Source organism: Mustela nigripes, chromosome 1 (genome assembly GCF_022355385.1).
Source record: "Mustela nigripes isolate SB6536 chromosome 1, MUSNIG.SB6536, whole genome shotgun sequence".
In the NCBI taxonomy this organism is placed as follows: domain Eukaryota; kingdom Metazoa; phylum Chordata; class Mammalia; order Carnivora; family Mustelidae; genus Mustela; species Mustela nigripes.
The window spans coordinates 37,869,278-37,889,634 of record NC_081557.1 but is presented as its reverse complement, the minus strand read 5'-3'; the positions used below and the strand labels follow the sequence as shown (position 1 = coordinate 37,889,634).

General features: G+C 46.4%; 2 protein-coding genes across 12 annotated transcripts in view; one reads left to right on the top strand and one right to left on the bottom strand.

Annotated features, from left to right (window-relative positions):
* The window catches only part of BMAL1 (basic helix-loop-helix ARNT like 1), a 99,975-nt gene extending 82,093 nt beyond the window's left edge, over positions 1-17,882 (top strand). For 5 of the 9 annotated variants that reach the window (XM_059408007.1, XM_059407996.1, XM_059408002.1 and 2 more), the window contains 9 exons: positions 1,121-1,270; positions 3,623-3,869; positions 4,959-5,065; positions 6,326-6,476; positions 7,327-7,415; positions 8,938-9,046; positions 11,632-11,725; positions 15,750-15,852; positions 16,597-17,882. In XM_059408007.1, the coding sequence (XP_059263990.1) occupies positions 1,121-1,270; positions 3,623-3,869; positions 4,959-5,065; positions 6,326-6,476; positions 7,327-7,415; positions 8,938-9,046; positions 11,632-11,725; positions 15,750-15,852; positions 16,597-16,757 (1,211 nt within the window). In that variant the 3' untranslated portion in view covers positions 16,758-17,882. The remainder of the gene's footprint in view (positions 1-1,120; positions 1,271-3,622; positions 3,870-4,958; positions 5,066-6,325; positions 6,477-7,326; positions 7,416-8,937; positions 9,047-11,631; positions 11,726-15,749; positions 15,853-16,596) is intronic. The other 4 variants (XM_059408009.1, XM_059408003.1, XM_059408028.1 and 1 more) reach the window with 2 other exon arrangements.
* A 98-nt stretch (positions 17,883-17,980) lies between these two features.
* BTBD10 (BTB domain containing 10) overlaps positions 17,981-20,357 on the bottom strand; it is a 72,482-nt gene continuing 70,105 nt past the window's right edge. For all 3 annotated transcript variants that reach the window (XM_059408039.1, XM_059408040.1, XM_059408035.1), the window contains one exon: positions 17,981-19,115. In XM_059408039.1, coding sequence (XP_059264022.1) covers positions 18,805-19,115 — 311 coding nt within the window. In that variant the 3' untranslated portion in view covers positions 17,981-18,804. The remainder of the gene's footprint in view (positions 19,116-20,357) is intronic.

The window sequence follows — 20,357 nt, the reverse complement described above, 5'->3', positions numbered from 1 at the left end:
TCCCGTGTCCCCTCCTGTGCCTCCTGCATGAGGTCCTGTAGCTCTCCTCCCATCAGTCCCATGGGAGCCTGTGGACTCCAGCAATTAAGGTGGAGTCTGGAGTCAGATTGCTAGGCACACTTCCCAGTTCCACCATTTTCCAGCTGTGTGACCTTGAACAAGTTACTTAACCTCTCTGTGCCTCCGTTTCCTTATCTGCAAAATAGTGCCTGTTTCATTGGGTTGTTGTGGGGATTAAATATAGTAACACACATAAAGCCTGTAGGGCAGTCCCTGGTGCACAGTAGGCACAATGTCAGTGTCATGATCTTTTCATTAAATATCCTCTTCCTAAAAGTTCAGCACAGTCCCTGGAACCTGTTGCCTTTTATAGTCTGGCCCTGGCATTTTTGGTAGAGACGTGAGGAGAAAATAAGGCGATGTTTGGTCCTTGCTTTAAGGCTCTCACGTCACAGGGATACCAGGAGACAGACAACACCCTGCGTACTGGGTACCGCCACAGAAATAGTACCAGGCATAAAGAACAGAGGATTCATCCTCATGTGGGCGTGAGGACAGGCATCACTGAGTCGGTGACAGCTGAAGTGGGTTTGAAAGGATGGATTACTGTGTGCCAGTTGATGAAGAGATGAGCAGAGCTGGGGAAATGATTTCTGGAAGGATACACAGGTGTAGTGCCTGCCGTGTGGCTGGAGCAAACCAAGCAGGGCAGGGAGGGCAGGCCCGTGTGCGTTCCAGAGAAGATCAACTGGGGTGCCTGAAGGGCAGGTAGGCTGGAGGGGTGACAGCCAGCAGGAGCCCGGGCAGCGGCCCCTTCTCTGATAGTCCCTCTGTGGTGGGCGCGCATTATTCCCAGACACAGACCCATAGCCAGTGTTCACAGCAGGATCCTGGTCCTGCCTCTCCCACCAGTAGCTGCATTCTAGGTGGTCTGGAAACATCTCCAGATGGACAACCCACTTCCCCACGTTGCATCTTTTATGGCCTGAACTGGGGAAGAGTGGTGTGGTCATTATGAAACAGTGAGGCAGGAAAGAAGAGGCTTTCTTCAAGGTCACACTCCCCCTCCTGACAGACAATACTACTCTCAGTTTATCACATTTTGTGTGTTGATTTGCAGCTGGACTTCCAGTTAAAACAGATATAACCCCTGGGCCATCTCGATTATGTTCTGGAGCACGACGTTCTTTCTTCTGTAGGATGAAGTGTAACAGGCCTTCAGTAAAGGTGGAAGACAAGGATTTCCCCTCAACCTGCTCAAAGAAGAAAGGTAACCATTTCACTTCTTGAAAATCTTAGTACAGGGGTGCCGGGGTGGCTCCGTCGGCAAGGTGTCTGTTGGTTTCGGCTCAGGTCATGGTCTCCCGGTCCTGGGATCGAGCCCTGCGTCGGGCTCTGCGCTCAGTGTGGAGTCTGCCAAGAATCTCCGTCCCTCTCCCTCTTCTGCGCTCTCTCTCAAATAAGTAAAATCTCTAAAAATAGTAATAGTAAAATCCGAATACAGGGGAGACTGGCTTTGTCCCCTGAGGTGTTCCGGAGGGTGTTGGTTCGGCGGTCCCCTGCCAATCCCAGGACTGCAGTCAGTGCCATTCTCCCCCTATGGGTAGGGCCTTTGGGGAGCAGAAGAGATTAGAAAGCCCTGATGGTCGTCACAGTAACAGTGACTCCTGGGAAGGCTTCCTTCGTGCAAATTGTGCAAATTCCGTTTGTCGTAATGTGGTTAAGAAAGACTGCTCTCAGCCACAATGCCAGCCACTCCCCGAGCCTCCCGCCAGTCCACCAAAATGACTCTTGCTCCATTCATCAAGGACACTCACATTGCTAGACATAAGGGACACTTCATTTTTCTTCCATCTGAAAGTATTCTTTCCCTAAGATTCCACTGAACCTCATTCTTCTCATCTCCCCCATTTTCTGCTGCACTGGGCCCTCTTCTGACTTCCTTTGGCTCTCTCCTCATCTGTCCTGAGCCACCTTTCTGTCTACACTTGAACCATAGGTCATGTCCTCTTCTCCCTTAGCTTGCTGTAGGCGCCAATAACGTCCAAGTTTGTCTTTCTAGCCCAGACTTTTCTTTTGAGCTCTGGATCCATAAATCCACGTCCTCTGAAATCTACTTACCTCTGAAATCTTCTCAAGGGCATCTCACACATGATCTGCAAGAGTGACCCGCCCTTGCCCCGAGCTTCTCCCTGCCGGTAAACGGCACCTCTGTCCTCTGCATGTGCTGGAAGCCGGGGAAGCACCCCAGCCCCATGCCCTCGCTCTCCCAATGCGGTCCGTGACCCAGTGCTGCCCCCGCGACGACCTCCTGCAGAAGTCCCCTCACTGGCACAGCTTTCTCCCGGCTCCCTATTTAAAAGCCTGCAGCATCCCCACTGCTGTTGGGGAGAAGTGGAGAGTCCATGACCTCGCACCGTCCACCCCACCACCACCACTCCACATGCTCAGCTGTACCGACTTCCTGTCGATGCCTCTCCCCGCCTTTCACCCCAGGTCTCCGTGGGTGCTGGCCCCTGTCTCCCTACCCCCGACTCCCTTCAGCTGGCTCGCAGCACTGGTCCTTTAGAGCTGGGCATCTGTGGCTGCCGCTTGCTCCCTCAGGCCCGCTGGCAGCACCCCAGGTTCTCTTGCTGGCACCTTCCTGGAACTGCCCTGTGCACTCCCCCGGTTGTTTGACATCTGTCTCCACCGCGGACTGGAAACTCCATGCTGGCGTGTCCGAGGGGTTTCCCCGTCTCCCAGTAAGCGGCATAGACTGGCATAGACCTCTATGAGGATCTGTTTATTGTTAAAATCCCCAGGCATTCTAGACTGAGTGTGTCCCAAAGTGCAGTCCTTCTCCCTCATCTCTACAGTGTATTTCTGTTCTCTCTTCCTGGAGTCTGTGAGCAGCAGCAAACATTCAATCCAGAAATGCTGGAGTCCCCTCCACTCTCTCCTTTGTACCAAATGTTCTGATACTCATACCACATCTCAGGAGTTCTCAGAAACGTCTCCCGTGTGCTTCCCCGCCTCCTTGTCCTCCCTGTGGTCCCGGAGCACAGCCCTCGTCTCCTGCTGTATGTCTGTCTTCACCTGATGGCTTACTCTTCCAGTTCCCTACTGCTGTCCTCCGGAGTAGCCAGTCCTTTGCTGTGTCCCCACTTAAATACCTTTAGAAGCTCTCCATTCCCTGACACACACGCATTTGTTAGCAAATAGTCTAAGACCCTAGTCATCTGCCCCATCCTGCCTTCCCAGCCCCGCCGGAGCCCTCTGTTGTTGCGCGTACAGGATGCGCTTCGACACTTTGGACCTCCTTGACCTCCATGCCTCTGGGTCCCTTAGTCAGTGCTCATCCTTCTTGAGCCACCTGCTCCCTGGTTTTCCCGGGCAGCCATCCTCCCTCCGGTAGATGCAGATACTCCTTCCTCGGCATCAGCAGCCCTGCTCCGCATGGAGGACGCTGGAGGACGGCTGTCCACGCCTGTGTCTTCCTCCGTCCCCAGATTCTCCCTTCTGGAGGGCAAAGCTGTGTGTGTTGTTTGACTCCCCCTCTCCCAGACCCCAGCCTGCCGCAGGCTGCCGTGCGTGCTTGCCCACAGCTGTCCTGACTTTGACCATGGACTTTGCTTTCTAGCAGATCGAAAGAGCTTCTGCACCATCCACAGTACAGGGTACCTGAAGAGCTGGCCGCCCACAAAGATGGGGCTGGACGAGGACGGCGAACCGGACAACGAGGGCTGTAACCTCAGCTGCCTGGTCGCCATCGGACGCCTGCATTCGCACGTGGTCCCGCAGCCAGCGAACGGGGAGATCAGAGTGAAGTCCATGGAGTACGTGTCCCGGCACGCCATAGACGGGAAGTTTGTTTTTGTAGACCAGAGGTAAGCGTCTGTGTGGCCCCCGTGAGCATTAATGGTACAGGATTTTCATCTCTGGGTAGAGCAGAGAGGGCTGGGCCATCAGGGTAAAAAGAGGGACACAATGGGGATCTCTGCTAAAAAAAAAAAAAAAAAAAAAATGAGACCCTTTGGAATATCATAAACACAGAGAGTTTTCTCTGTAATGCTCTTTGGCACATAGTGACCATTAAGTAGACAATATTGTGGTTCGATATCCATGGCCAGGAGGGAAGTGCTGGACATTCGATGCTACCTGAACAACCATGGCTGTGATTGGAATTCCGGAATGTCGGACTTGGAAAAGAGGATCTAGCCCTCAGCTGTCTGATGCGGTGGCCGTTGGCCATGATGATCTCAAACAGCTTCTTGGGTTTTAATTAAAACGAAGTTCACAGTTCTCAGGCTCGCTAAGCCGTGTTGCAGGTACTCCATAGCTCTTTGAGGCCAATGGCCCAGATCGAGAACATCACCATTGCAGAAAGGTCAGTGGCAACACTGACCCAGTCCAGTCTCATTTTTCTGGATGGGGACCTGGGGCCCACCTGAGGACTGGCCACCTCCCATTCACAGCGAAGGGGTGGTGGACCTGAGCTGAGGTCACAGATGTGCCCAGTTTTCCACGGCTCTCTGCGGCCTCCTGGAGAATATTCACAGACTGATAAGTTTTCTGGCTATTAGAAACAAGTCACTACGTGCAGGAAAAGGATGCCCCCACTTTGCAAGGCCCTTATGACCCCCGCTGCTGGAGCTTTTAATGTTTGGTCATCTGATTAAAAGAAAAAAAATTGGGGGGGGGGCAGGTAGTAAAATGGAGAAGGTTTGCACTGGGGTTGGGTTTCTGTCACATTTTTATCTGACTAACATGGTTACCATTTTTAAGTCTCCTTTCTTGGGACGACGGCCCCTTTGAAAGGCTTCTTTTCTTTCTCTTCCCTGTTTTTATAGTGTTGGTTAAGCTCAGTTACATCCATCCAGCTTGGACCTCATTCTCCTCAGCACAGCGGGGTTCATCCACTGCAGAAATGCTGTTAATTGTCTGAATTACTGTTTCTTTTTTAAAAAAAATTCTAGGGCAACAGCTATTTTGGCATATTTACCACAAGAACTTCTAGGCACATCATGTTACGAATATTTCCACCAAGATGACATAGGACACCTCGCAGAATGTCATAGGCAAGGTAAGCTGGGCTGTACAAAAGGTCTTAACTTAAGGAGTCCCCATGCTTTGAAACTAGGCCACATAAACTTTCCAGAGAAATCAGCCCCCACTAATGTGGGAGGCAGTTAGCCCAGGAGTCTATGGAGAAGAGACTGATATTCCGGGCCCTGCTTATCCCCTTCCAGTGAACCCACCTCGGACTGCCTAGCAGTTTCCTGTACATAGGACAGTGCAGTTTCTGGAAAGCTTCTCTTATTCTTGTTTTACAGACCTTGTAAAGATTAAGTACGGCTCAAACAGATCTCTTTTCCATGAAATCCTGCCGTGCTTCCTGTATTTTCCTCTTGACTTCCAGCCCTGGCACATACTGGCCTCCCGAGAGAGGAACCAGTACTGACCCTTTCCCTCACGGTCCTGCTCATTCACCTCAGACGTGTGTTTCATAGACGCCCCTTTGTGCACGTCTGCTGCCCCAAGCCTGGTTCAGGCCCTTGTGGCCAGCCAGTAATTGTGAAAGACTCCCGACCGTCTCCCTGCTCCCTTCTGCCTCACCTTCTACATTCCACAGTTGTCCTGTCTATGCCCCAACAGAGAAAGCTTGATAATGTCCCATCCTTGCTTAAACCTCCTGCCTTGAGACTCGAGGCCAAATATCTGTGACCAGCATTCAAGACCTTCTACCTCCTGACACAGACCCACCTTCCCAGCTTCACCCCTGACCCATCCCTGCCCGCAGAGGCATCAGAGCTCTCTCCTCACTTCCTGCCCTCACCACCCTCTCCCACTCGCTGGGCCGTTCTGGGATCTTCCCTCCTGCCTGGGCAGGGGCTGCATGCTGTCTCCCCTCTGTCTCCAGCGCCTGGCCCATGAAAGGTCCTTGTGACATGTTTGTGACCTAAAAGAATAAAATTTGAGTAAGTGAGTCACCTTCCTGGATTCAGATGTCCTAAAAATGCTGTTCCGCTGTCAGGCTTTGTAATGGGGAAGGAACACAGGCCCTTGGGACATTTGTTGTGCGTTTCAGAGCTGGTCCCAGTCAGATGGCAGTCACGACATCCTTAACTTCCCGGAGCCTTCACTTGCTACACTGAGCAATAGCAAGCGATTCACGAATGAATCGAAAGGCTCTGAGTCCAACCCTCAGAAACCGCCGCTTGTCCGAGTGCCCGCTCCGCCGGCTTACTCTGGCCATGGCATTGAAGCCTGGGCACACCTGGGTTTGGTTAACTTCATATGTCAGCCTGAGGGAACCATGTTCATGGCTTCTTTGCATTTTCAGTTTTACAGACGAGAGAAAAGATTACGACGAATTGCTATAAGTTTAAAATCAAAGATGGTTCTTTCATCACACTGCGGAGTCGATGGTTCAGTTTCATGAACCCTTGGACCAAGGAAGTAGAATACATTGTCTCAACCAACACTGTTGTTTTGTAAGTGTTTTCCCCCATATCAGAAGCTCCCTTGCTTCAAAGATAAATGCCTGGGCTCTTTACCTGGGAAGGCGGGTACAGACAACCCCTAGGATCACACCTTGAATGCCACCTCGCTTATATCCTGGGAAGCCTCAAGATTGGTAGAGGCCAACAGGGTTATTAACAAAGAACACGCTTCAATACGTATATGGTGCAGGCCCCTGGCTTATGGAATTACTCCAGGAGATCGTACTGTCTCCTTCCCAATGCAGCACCTAGCTTTTGAATCCCAGAGACCCTGCACCCTGGGCACCTGGGTACCGCCGTGGAGGGAAGGGTTGACGGTCGTGGAAGGCTCACACAGGTGCCCGTTCAGACTAGCCCTGGCTGAGGGTGGCTGGGTATGCGTGCCCGCCAGGCCTGCCTCAGAGGCTACTACCTGCAAGGTGAGAAAGGAAGGACCTGCTCTTTGGCAAGAACTATTCCGCATCATGTCACCTCCCCCACAGTGGCCAGTCCCCTGCCTGGGGCTAGAGCTGAGTGTGTGAGGGGCCCAGGCAAGGTGCCCCTGCTGGCTGGAGGGAGAGGAGGCCTTGTAGCAATGGCCGTGGGCAGCCGCAGTCACCTTCACTGCTGGGCTGTGCCCCATGGAGACCAGGAAGGCCCAGGCAGGCAGTGAGGCCAAAGGCCGGGATGCTGTCCGTCATGTTCTCAAACAGCGAGGAGACCTGCTGAGCCACGCAGACAGACACTTCATTTTCTGGCCTGTCCACGTCCAGAGTGGACACCGGACACCTCGGCCAAGGTGAAAGGTGCATGGTTCTGAGCAGGCCTGACTCATGTTTCCTTATTGCTGGGATGTTCACAGAGCCAACGTCCTGGAAGGCGGGGACCCAACCTTCCCGCAGCTCACAGCGTCCCCCCACAGCATGGACAGCATGCTGCCCTCTGGAGAAGGTAACTATGGACCTCAGCAGCATCGGGGCTTACCCGTGAGCTGCTTCTTGTGGCCAGTGTCCCCTCTCCCCAAGTAGTTGGTGTCCCCAGTCCCCATACAAGAAAGGAGACCTCCGGGGATGAGCACTAAGGATGTTGTCCTCTCACATTCTTTACTGGGCCTGGAATACGGAGAGCTCATTTTTGCTTTTCCAAGGCTGCCTGGACCCTGGAAGCCCTTGGAACCGCAAACTCCCTGCTCCCCTCGGGCTCTCCTCCCTATTGCCCAGTGACTGCAGTGTGCTGCCTTTTGGTGACTGTCACTGGCTCCTGTGGTGGGAGGAGGGGGTCTCTCAGCACCGGGGTTTGTGCCATTCCGAGTGGGGCTCCCTCCCAGGCTTGGCCCCAGCCCCTGCTCTCTGCACTTGACTCATCCTTCTATGGGACCACCTCTGCTCGCATGGCTTCCTTCAGTCCCCACGTCTCCACCAGTGACTCTCCTATATCTGGGCTCTCTGTCTCCAGAGTTCTAGGTCTGTTTCTCCAACTGCCTCCTAGACAGAGCTCCTGGAGTCTCAAAAGCACCTGAAATTCAGCATCTCCAAACCAGTTGTCTGCACTCCGTCCTGTGGTTGCTTAAGCCAGAAACTTTGACTCCTCCTCCTCGCTCCTTCTATCTGAACACAAAATCCTGCCCCTTCTACCTCTTAGACTTCTTTGTCTCCCTCCCACTTGTCGCCTAGATCATTGCAGAGAATTTTCTAATCCTAGTCTCACTCCCCCACCGAATCCCCTTCCTCCAGTATCGTTCATTCTCCATGCAGTGGACTTCCCAGTAAGCCAGTCTAAGTGCCTTTTCTGTGGGAAGTGCTTTGGCACCTCTTATGCTCAGGATCCCGTCCAAACCCATTAGTGTGGCATCCAAGACCTTTCGTGATCAGATTGGTAGCTCCTCCTGCTTCATCTGTCACCACCATCATTCATGAGGAATTTCTTGGAGTAGTGTCCCAGGTTTCGTCCTCGCTCAGGGCTCTTGCATATATTGGTGGCTGTGGATAGAATGCCTTCCCCTCCTCACCTCTCTGCCAAGCTAATTTCTCCTCTCTCAGGACTCCGCTTAAACTTTCCCAGGAAGCAGCACCTGGCCCTGGAGGAGCTGGGTGCCTTGGGCTTACCTGTCCCAACTTACCATGCTCGTTCCAGCCATTGTTCATCTTCTTGGTCTTCCTGCTAGACTGTGAGCTCCTTGAGGGCAGAGCTGCTGGCTTATCTCTGTGACCCTGGCTTGCATACAGTGCTGATCAGTCCACAGATGTTGAGTGTGGGAGAGGGGATTAGATGCTTTGCTCTGGCCTCTGATCCTGGATACAGACTTGAGCCCTCTGCTGGAATGCCTTTTCCTGACAAGCTGTGGTTCTCTTATCACTTAGGGCAAGAAGCCTGAGGTTGAACTTCAGGTAGATCACAAGATGAGCAGGTTTTAACTCCTACTAGTATTTCTTCCTCGGTTCCCCTTTCCCACTCTCAGATTCCTTTGTTGTAGGTGGCCCAAAGAGGACCCACCCCACTGTTCCAGGGATTCCAGGGGGAACCAGAGCTGGGGCAGGCAAAATAGGTCGAATGATTGCTGAAGAAATCATGGAGATCCACAGGCAAGTAACACCTTCTGGTTGCTCTCGTAAACCAATGGTTCTCAACCCAGGGCATTTTACCCCCCAAAGGATGTTTTGTAATATCTGGAGACATTTTTGGTTGTTAGGTCATCCACTGGATAGAGACCAGGGATGCCGCTTGCTAAACATCATGTAGTACAGAGGGCAGCCTCCTTCCCATCTCTCTGGCCCCCAACAAAGAACTTTCTAGTCCAAAATGTCAGTCGTGTGGAGGTTGAGAAATCTTGCCTTAAAGAAAGCATGAAACCCAAACAGGCCAGAGTCAAAGGGAAAAATCTTTGGGAGGCTCAGTTTTCTAATGACTTTGTATTGACTCAAGGGATTAACGAGGAGGGTTGGACACTAGCGACACAGGACTACCGGAGTAGCGACGATCAGAGATCTGGGCCTTAACAAAACATTAGCTCCTTCTAGTCAAAATCTGCCTAGCTTTAACAGTAGAGATGGAGGGCTGCTTTTCCATATGAAAAAGAGGGAAAGTTGTTTACTTGGGTTTGAGCTCTGGGCCTCTACTTGGCTGTGCTGGAGATTCACTTAACTTCCTGGTCTCTGTTAAGCCAAGCCACAAAAGGCAGGTAATAACTATCTCCCAAGGATTGCTTTAGGAGTTTGAGAGGTCTCAGGAACATTGCTAGAACAGAAACTGACATATGGTGAGTGCTCAAAAATGTTTAATTAAATCTGAGTCCTTAAGAGTGGCGATTAAGAGGGAAGCAGTTATACATTCATCTGAATTTGGAGAATGGAGAGGGTAGTAACCAGGTCCTTAGGAATGCACACTTAATGGAACAAAATAAGAAAAGGGAAAAATTATTCCCTGCCGCCACTGGATTGATTCTCCAGGAGAACTGAAAGCTGGTCTTGTTTTCTAGTTGGCCAGAGGTGTTCTTATCCCAGTGGGCCGGACAGTTCGGTTCCAACCCTGTGGGAATGGTGGATGTGACCCCATCTTCAGGAAGATGTCAGGGCACTGTGCAGTGATAATCAGATTCTTACTGGCCACTATATACATACTCTGCCTTGCTTGAAACCATCCAAGAACAGTGTAAAACAGTCCTTGACCTCAAGGGTCTTAGGTCTTTGAGAAATCTATTTTCTTTATGATAATAGAAAAAAGGGAGAGTGCGTGAGCTGAAGCAAGGAGGGGAGATTGCTAAGAATCCTCATAAATAATACTGTGGAGTTTAGATAGGGGAAAAGAAATTATAAGAGGCTTAGATAGGAAAAAAAATTTTAAGACCCCATTCATTGCAGGATGCTGAGCAGCTGTCCAAAATGTGCTAATAAGTATTATGGAAGTTGGATTGGAATAGCAAATGAAGGGGAACGTGCTTAATAACCCAGGAAGAAGGGCCCATCCCTCAGTGATGATACTGTCCCAAAGAAAAATCCATAATTTAAGGACTAGAAGATGAAGTAACAATGAAAAGGCAATCCCAAGATGGGGAACCCAGGAAAATAGTGGTTTCAAAGACCTAAGTAAAGAAGATGGGAGAGATTCAGCAATTGTTGAGTAAGCGATTAGTAACCATTTGTGTGTGCTGAGTGTGCATGGCTTCTAGTTGTATTCTGCCTTTGAGGAGCTTATGATCCAGGAGAGAGAAAGCTTATTCATTCCCCAGTCTACAGAACCAGGCAGCACAGGCCAACAGCCAGAGGACTGCTGAACAGTTGAGAGCGGGATGCCTGGGACCCAGAAGCGGCATTCATCCCTGTAGAAGCTAAGGGCCTGGTGGTCACACAGCTGCCACCATACTCCAGCTTCACCACCAGGCCGTGCCTTCCTCAGTTCCTTCAGCCTGATGAGCATGTGTGTGGGTGTACAGTTCTAAGACTTTGTCTCTGTTAATCTCCTATACTGAGAAACCTACAGCTGAGAGGGTCTGGACCCATCTTTTTTTAATCACCTGTTGCTTTTGAAGGTGGTTGAGACAGCTGCCCTATTACTACTACTGCTACTACTACTAGAAAGCAGGGCTACTTTCTAGGTGTAGCTGAGCCACCCTAGCACCTTCCATTTCCTAAGAGTATTCACTAGCTAGAAAGTGTCTGTAGGGAAGAGGATAAATCGCTTGCTGTGGTTTCTAGTTCATGGTATCAAAGATAGAGGTTGAACTTCTAAAGTCCCCTCTGACTGTGAGATCTGTAATCTATGAGAAATGAAACTGACCACTTAGTTGAAACTCAGCAACCTGAAATCCAAAGCCTAAACCAAGGACTTTGTCAGTGAGATGCTAGACTCCAGGGATTGCATTCTAGCTCAGGTGCCTGTGGGATAAATAGGGCGTCTCACCTGTTATCGTAAACATGATTTTATTGGAACACAGTTACACCCATTCGTTTCCATATTGTCTGTGGCTGCTTTCAAGCTACAGTGGCAGAGTTGAGTAGTTCGGATCAAGATCATGTGGCCTACAGAGCCTAGGTCGTTACTATTTGGCTCTTTACAGCAAAAGTTTGCCAATCTCTATTCTAGTTGCTCATTCTTCTTCTTAGCCCCTACCCCTCACACCCTACAGAAGAAAAGGAAAGACAATATAACTAATTCTTCTCTTCTCTGACAGAATAAGAGGGTCATCACCTTCCAGTTGTGGCTCCAGCCCATTAAATATCACAAGTACACCTCCCCCTGATGCCTCTTCTCCAGGAGGCAAGAAGGTAAGGTTGATGACTCTTAGACTAAGGTCCTTCTTAACCTGGAGAGCCTCTTGTCCAATTTCTGAGATGCTGGTAGTGGGAGTACGTCGTTACCATTGTGGTTGCTGAAAAAAGCTGGATCCTCTTTTAGGCAATGCATCTGTGTGAGTTTGGGTATAAAGCATGCAGGTGGAGCTAGAGAAGCTTGCTGATATCCTTAGTGGACTTATTCCATGTGAATAGGGGAAGGCAGAAAGAATGTTCTAAGGAATGGGGAGACCATTGCATTGAGGGAACAATTGAAGAGCTCCCATGAAGGAAAGATTAGTGAGTAACTCACAGAAAAAAACTATGTAGTTCTCTGCCAGGAATTTTCAAGGGAGAAAACATCATTAATCTCTAGGGCAGGCACGGGAACCAGAAATACTAGCAGGAGCACTTAACGGTGTTTTGGAAGGCAAGCCATGCCTTCGCAGCTGCAGAATACATGGGGGGTCTGCTGGCCGGGTTCCCGTGATAGGACAGCACTGGGTACAAGTAATGTATCAGTTGCCAGCTCTCATGAAGAGTTGACTGGAAGGTTATACCATCAATAAGCTTAGAAACCACTCATCTGTTTTCGTATTTGCCAGAGAATTTATAAGTGTAGGGCCATGTTAATTATAAATCATCAGTCTGCAGTGCCTGATGTTAATACAGGTTAGGATGATCCAGAATCTTTGGACATAGTCTTCCTTCCCCTGCCTCCCAAAACATACAGAGAGAAAGAATCTTGTAATGTACATAGGACTCCTAGAACACAAATTTATATCAAAAGCAGGCTATGGCTTTTCAGAACTGCATTCCTGTGAGGCTAGGTTACCAGGAGCTATGGTGCTGCAGGTAGGATGGGGCAAGGGTGGTTGGTGAGTAGAGTGGGTAAGGTCAGGACTCTTGCTTCTACCAAGGTGGCTCTATTTTATATATGAATCTTCTGTAAAAATTTATATTTGAGAATAAGCTTTGATTCCAGCCCCCACCAAAGTTTCAAGGTCAATAAATTAATGGGTAAGATTGATCAGTGCAAGATAGACCTGGGCTTGAAGCCTGGCCTTTCCATGTGCTAGCCGGGTGACCCTGTATAATTGTTTAGCCCTAGTTTTGTTTTATAACAGGGCCCCTGTAGGTTAGGATGCTCAGCGTCTTTGAATATTAAGTCCCGGTATGAGGCAATATATGAGAAAGTGCTTGGCTTTCAGTAATGACTCAAAAGATAGCACCAACAGATAAAGCCTAGGTTTGGTATATCCCCAATCCCTGTTCACAGGTTTTTCTCTTGGGCTTGTTCTCCGGTTACATCCCTAGGTCCTTCCTCCATATTGGATCCACTATCTCCTTGGGGTGGTCTCCCTTTCTCTGCCTCTCAGTTCAACTTTTAGGCACTTGACTTCCTGGTATTACCAAGAATCCCACTACTGTTTTGAAAGCTTATCACTCCAGTATAGTGCTTAAATATTACTGAGGGAACTTCTGTGTACATTTTCTCATCTTAGCCTCACAACTTCATAGGTGAGAAAATATAAGCTCCCAAATATTAAATGCTGGGCTAATCATTTAACAAGCGTAGCCCCAAACTTAGTCAGATGTCTTGACTTTTGATTCTTTCAACACCAACAACTTTAGAGATCTAATACTATACTCTACATCACAAAGCCCCAAGTATTTTTGAGGCACTTATGGGAAAATTTTTTTCTTTGGGCTTATAAAAACGGGTCTGAGAAAAGAAATACATTCTGACCTCAGCAACAGGACTTATAAGAGCAGCCTAAACAAGATGGGAGTGAGAAATGACAGCAGCATTGCACCAATGCCATGAGAGTAAAGTTGGCCCCATGCTTCTAGCCCTTTCCAATCACTTTTAAATGGGGCAGGCCCCAAAATGAGCCATTTAGCTTGCCTATTATTTCATTCAGGGTCAAGCAAAAAAGTGAGGCTCTAGATGAACCACCTAGGTTCCAGGAGTCTGGACATCCGGGGGCACTACGGCAAGTTCAGTTAAAGCAGCAGTTCCCTGGTATTGAGGGAGGCAAGATCCTTCCAGGGATCTGCAAGGTCAAAATTACTTTGATAATCTAAAACTTTTTTTTCCTCACTGTGTTGATTCATGAACTGATAGTGCAGAAAGCAGCGCTGGATAAAACCGGTGGTGCTTTTCCAAAGATCATGGCAGTGGCATGAACCTGTGCTAGGAGTCAGCGTATTCTTCACCACCATATACTCACAATAAGAAAAAAATTTCGAGCCAGTTTCATTTAAGGGTATCCTTAATAAGCAGTAGAAATGGTTTATAAAATCCTTGCGTAAATCTTTTAACGCTGCTACAAAATGGGAAGTATTTGTTAGAGCACTTGTGCTGCTTCCTGGAGTACAACGGTCATCTCAAGGAGAAAAGCACTTGCGTGGCTAAGTTAGGAGCTAAATGAACTGCTTTTGTCAAAGGACATCGTTTTTACTATTGCAGGCTGTGGTTGTTCAGATTGGGTATTTAGCATACATTTTCTTGAAAATGAATGAACTGGTGAGTTTAAGGAAGACAACTGACAGTATTTGCTGCCCGAGAGAAAAGTTTAGCTTTCAAGCAAAAATGAGAATTTTTGGAAAACTTGTATCTGCTGCTTTGAACTCAGCAGCTTCCCAGAACTTATTACCTCATAATCAGGAAAACCTTTTAACAATGGAGATGTTTTGAGGTATAATGAAATGTGTCAACATTTAGTTTTGCCTAACTTAGCAAATGTTTTCCAAATGACCAATACAAAAGACTTCAAAATCATACAAAGGTATACCAATGGATTTGTATATAATAGAGTACAAGAATTTCATTAATACGGTTTCAGATTCCACATTGCACCTAATCTTTAAGAAACTTTCACTTGTTGACTTTTGATGTAATATCAAAGAATACCAAAGTTGTTTGAAAAGGCTATTAAAAAGGACCTCCCGGGCGCCTGGGTGGCTCAGTGGGTTAAAAGCCTCTGCCTTTGGCTCAGGTCATGGTCCCCGGGTCCTGGGATCGAGCCCCGCATCGGGCTCTCTGCTCGGCAGCGAGCCTGCTTCCCTTCCTCTCTCTCTGTCTGCCCTTCTGCCTACTTGTAAACTCTGTCTGTCAAATAAATAAATAAAGTCTTAAAAAAAAAAAAAGACCTCCCTTTCCCAGCTACATACCTTTCTATACTTCCTTCCTTCCTATACTTCAACAAACATCTAAACGTACTGAAGAAAATGAGAATTCTGTTAAATTCTACTAAGGCAGACATTTGTTTAAAAAAAAAAAAAGGGTTTTTTTTGCTGTTTTAGAGAAGTATGTTTCATTAAAATGCTATTCATGTTAACATTGAATAGATCTACTAGATTTTAAAAATTAGTTTTAACTTCAACTATAGTAAATATTGATATATATAAGGAAAGCTTCTTTGGAATTCTCAATTCTTAAGGGTTTCTCTACCAAAAAGCTAGACTGTGGAAATAAATTTGTACTGCCATCTACTGGCAAGACCTGAAATCACGACCTCTTCTGAACTCAAATCCGCTCACCAAGGTCGTCCTTGACCTTAATCATATGAATAAGGTGATCAAGGTGATGGACTACTCTAGGGATTTCATTCAGCCTTTTAAAGTACCTGTTTGTTGGGAGGCTCAGTTGGTTAAGCAACTGCGCAGGTCATAATTCTGGAGTCCAGGCATGGGGCTTCTCTGCTCAGCAGGGAGTCTCCTCCCTCTGCCCTTCCCCCTCTCATGTTCTGTCTCTCTCATTCTCTTTCAAATAAATAAAATCTCTAAAAAATATAAATTGCCTGTGTGGGCTGAATTATACAGAGAAAATACCTTGGGAAGAGATTTTTCTTACCGTGACCATTCCAAACAGTTTCTTGTTTGAAATCATCCAATAGGAAACTGAACACTTCCCCTGCCTTTCTCTTTTCAACATGCTTCATTTTCTTGATGATGTTGAGTACAGTACTGATTGAAACTGTTGCTGATACGAAAACTTCACTTTTGCTTGTAGATTTTAAATGGAGGGACCCCAGACATTCCTTCCAGTGGCCTACTACCAGGGCAGGGTCAGGAAAACCCGGGCTATCCATATTCTGATAGTTCCTCTATTCTTGGTAAGTAGTATTATTACTCTTTTCCAGTACAATGAATTTGCACATCTGGCATAAAGTCAGTTTTAGAATAAACTAGTTCTAGATAAATTTGATAAAAACTAAGTTTAAAGGTTTAAAATCGGTTTAAATCTTTACTTCAAAGTTGAGTTTAATGGTTGAGTTCTGGGGGAGGGGAGGCTCCAGGTTTATCCCTGGAACTCAAAAGGAGACTCCCGCGGCCTAGATCCATACAGCTTTTCCCGCATGTGGCCCATCAACTCTTCACTGGGAGTCTGATGACAGTTCAGAAATAAAGTCTGGAAGGATGCTCAAGAAGTATTTCAGTGGGTATTAAAAGTGGTAAAGAGTTTGCTTCACCCTTCTCACCCATCTTTTTCTCTATTTGTCTTTCTGGATCCCCCCCCCCCCCCCCCCCCCCCCGCCAATCCCTACCTTCCTGTTTCTTTCCTTTTCTATCTTCCTCTTTGTAACTGATTATGTCAGAATATTAAAATGAGGTCAACTCAAATGCTTTTAATCTTTATTGCATTTTAAGTTCTTTGTAGAAAGTTGGTTCTTCTCTCTGAATCACACTAAAGTTAAGAAAATATATTATTGGCAATGCAGCCTCAAAAGCAGTCTCTATCGCCATTCCCACCTTCCTATTAAGTACAACGTTCTCATTAAAAGTGTGCTTAGGAACTGCTTACTAAAGTTAAACATGCTTTGGTATTACGACTGACCGGTCTTTATCTCCTCCTCCAGGTGAGAACCCTCACATAGGCATAGACATGATAGAAAACGACCAAGGCTCAAGTAGTCCCAGTAATGATGAAGCAGCAATGGCTGTCATAATGAGTCTCTTGGAAGCAGATGCTGGGCTGGGTGGTCCTGTTGACTTTAGTGACTTGCCGTGGCCACTGTAAACACTACATGTTGCTTTGGCAACAGCTACAGTATCAAAGTGCATTACTGGTGGAGTTTTACAGTCTGTGAAGCTTACTGGATAAAAAGAGAACAGCTTTTATGTACTGTCCTCATAAAAGCCATCTCAGAGCCATTGATACAAGTCAATCTTACTAGTGTAACTTCAGACAAAGTGGAACTAAGCCTGCTCCAGTGTTTCCTCATCATTGATTATTGGGCTAGCTGTGGATAGCTTGCATTAATTGTATATTTTGGATTCTGTTTGTGTTGACTTTTTTAATCATCGTGCACAGAAGCATCATTGGTAGCTTTTATATGCAAATGGTCATTTCAGATGTATGGTGTTTTTACACTACAAAGAAGTCCCCCATGTGGATATTTCTTATACTAATTGTATCATAAAGCCGTTTATTCTTCCTTGTAAGAATCCTTTCCTATAAATATGGGTTAAAGTATAATGTATTAGACAGTTAAATATTTTTAATAAATGTTTCCCTTGTTCTATAAATACTGTTAAAATCCTATGTGCTGCAGGGCTGGATCCGTTTTCTACCATGGCTGTTTCAGGACAATCCATGCCAATAACATTTACAGTGCCTTTCTGGCCTTCGATAACCGTTCCAGGACTTACATAATTTCCCTGTTAGTAGCTAGCTGCGCTATTAAAAATCGTTAATCTCCAAATTATTGCAACTTTACGTGAACATAGTGATGTTACTGCTTAAACACATATTTCAAATTCTATGAAATTACAAATTCAAGATTAGGTGTAACATATGGACTTCTTTCCTACAGCTCCTCTCCGCTCCCAGTAGTGTGGTTCACACATTAAGTGTGTGACCCAAAGCACCTAAGTACTACCACTTTCTTCTTGAGTTGGGCTACAGAGTATTTTTTGTAAAAAAGCATTTGCACAAATAGTTTGCCAAGAAGAACAGTACAGTATAATGGACAAAACACTGAACCAGTGTCAGAAATTGGTTCTGAAACTTAAGGTTATCCTGTAACCTAGTAAAGTTGTTTCACCCTTTCTTTTTTCAGTCAAACATTACTGTGGATTGTGGGGGCGGGGCGGGGCGGGGGGGGGGCGGATCTAAGTGCTTCATCAGACACAAACCAAAGTGGGAGTTCCAGGAGCTACTAGGTGGTTTCTAGTTATATTAATACCAAAAAGACAGGAAATCTGCTAATTATGAGACTAAGAATCTGGTCAAGGTGGGTATGAAGTTGATCAGAAACATTAAAACAATGGAATTTTATTTTGATGAAAAACTCGAGTTTACAATCATTTAGTAAATGAAGAGCAAACACTTCATTTTCCTATCCCATAACTCTTAAGAAAAAAAAATTAGTAAATAAATATCTGAACAGATTAAGGGTAAGGCAGACTGGATAATAAACCATCTCTGATGTTCACACTTCCTGCATGTGACTCACTCTAAAAGGGCAAAAACGGCACTGGCGAGAAATAAGATAATGGGCATTGGATCACCTCCAAATCATTCAGATAAGCCCAATGATAAATACTCCTTTTTCGCCCATCATGGGCAGCAACTATACACATTTTACTGAAGGAATACTTTGATAGAAGCACTTATTTCAGTTATATTGTGCATCACAACTATAAAAATGGCTTGAACAGTTCCATTTAACCACCATTTATAAAGTGCAACTATAGAATATTCTACATTTTATCTGGGGTGTGATGAATATCAATCTAAACTGAAAATACCCCAGCTGCCAATTTTCACCACTTCTGAAAATATCTAGATGTGTGAAAAAGGACTGTCCCCCATACAAAGAACCAATTTCACAAACCTACTGGTAAACAAATACATTTATATAACTGGAACCTCAGGATGCTAGAGTTGTACTCATTTAAAAAACCATTCAGCTACCTTTGGTCTTTAAAAAAGCCTACACTGCAATATCCTAAACACCGTCATGTGCATCTCACGATGAAGAGAGCGGCCCTGCAGTGCAGAATGTGGAGAGTGCAGCGTCACCGTGAAGAGTAGCATGCTATGGTTTCAAGGAACATCAGCCTCACAGCATTGGATTCTGCGCATCAGGATCGAGGTCATTGTTGCCAGAAGGGGGATGAATAGGGAGAATATCCAGCTCATCCACTTGCGGAGTCGGGTGCATGACTACTAGCTGGTCCTGCGGAATGTCTGCGGCAGCGGCTGCGAGATTGGTGATCGATTTACTCTTTACGCACTGAAAGTCTACATGCCGACTCTTTCCTTCTTCCTTCTCCCAAGACATTCGAATAAAGGGTCTTTGGACATAGTTGTAAATCACTTCTGGGCGGCCCCCAGGCCTTTTCTTTACTTTTTCTTTGTAGGTAGGATAACCTGGAGGAGAGAAGTTTTGAAACCTGAGGATACATACATACCCAAGCATGTACACACAGTCCCACACACTTCTCACCCAAGTTAGCCTGAAGAGGGCTTTTTGGCGGTAGTTCCCGAACAAACAAATTAAAACAAAGAAAGGAAACCAATATTCCATCTCCTCAGTCATCAGTTCAACAGCCAAACACAGAAATCCTACTGCTGCAATTCACACAAGCTTCCATCATCCTCTCAGCCACTCAATACATCAACCACCAGAAAAAGATTTTTGAAGTAAAAACATGGAGGGGATAGGTCCTGAAGACAATGGTATGTAGTCTGTGCATCTTGGGCTCTATCTGTGTATCCTTAGTATCACTGAGCCCTTCCTTTCACAGGATTATCTAGCCTCAAGGCCTGCAATTTATTGCCACATTAGCCTTCTAATTTCTGTAAGCCTAAATCTCATCTTTGTATTGCCATGGGTTTTTTCTTTTTCGGGTTTTTTTTTTCCCCCTTTAAGAAGATAGCAAGCGATGTATAGTTCTTCATCTTCACTGGTTCTAGGTATACTTCTGCACCTAGGTCAGCAAACCCATTATTTTAACACTACTCCCCAAAAACCAAGCAGTTCATCCAGCTTGGCATCCAGCTCATCCAAAGATGCTTCCCCTGGTTAATTATACCTTCCTCCTCTTGGATAATTACTGAAAACTGACAATTACTGAAGACAATTCTAGTTTGGGAAAAGTTTCAGTCAGTTACCAGTACGGCAATTTTTCCAAAAACACATACTCCTTAGAAAATATTGTTAAGTCCCTTTCCTCCCTCCTACTAGCAAGAATTGCTAATTTAGGCCAGGGATTGGCAAACATTTTCTGTAAAGGACCAGATAATAAATATTTCAGGGTCATTTTCAGCTTCTCTTGCAACTACTCAACTATGCCATTGTAAAGTGAAATCAGCCACAGAAATATGTAAATGAATGAGCATGTCTAGTTCCAGTAGAAGTTTATTTACAAAAAAACAGGCAACGGGCAGGGGAGGAAATCAGGCAATGGGTTAGATTTGGCTCATGGGCTACAGCCTGCCTTAGAATCAAAAAACTAGAAAGACCTGTATATACGTGGCTCAGGTAAGGGAGCTCAGGGGCAAGCAGGACTAAAAAACGTTTTAAAGACCCTCTGTAGAATGTCTTTGTCTCACAATTCCAGTCAATTACCATCTGAAGGACAGCACTGGAGTTCAGAAAGGTCTCAGGTT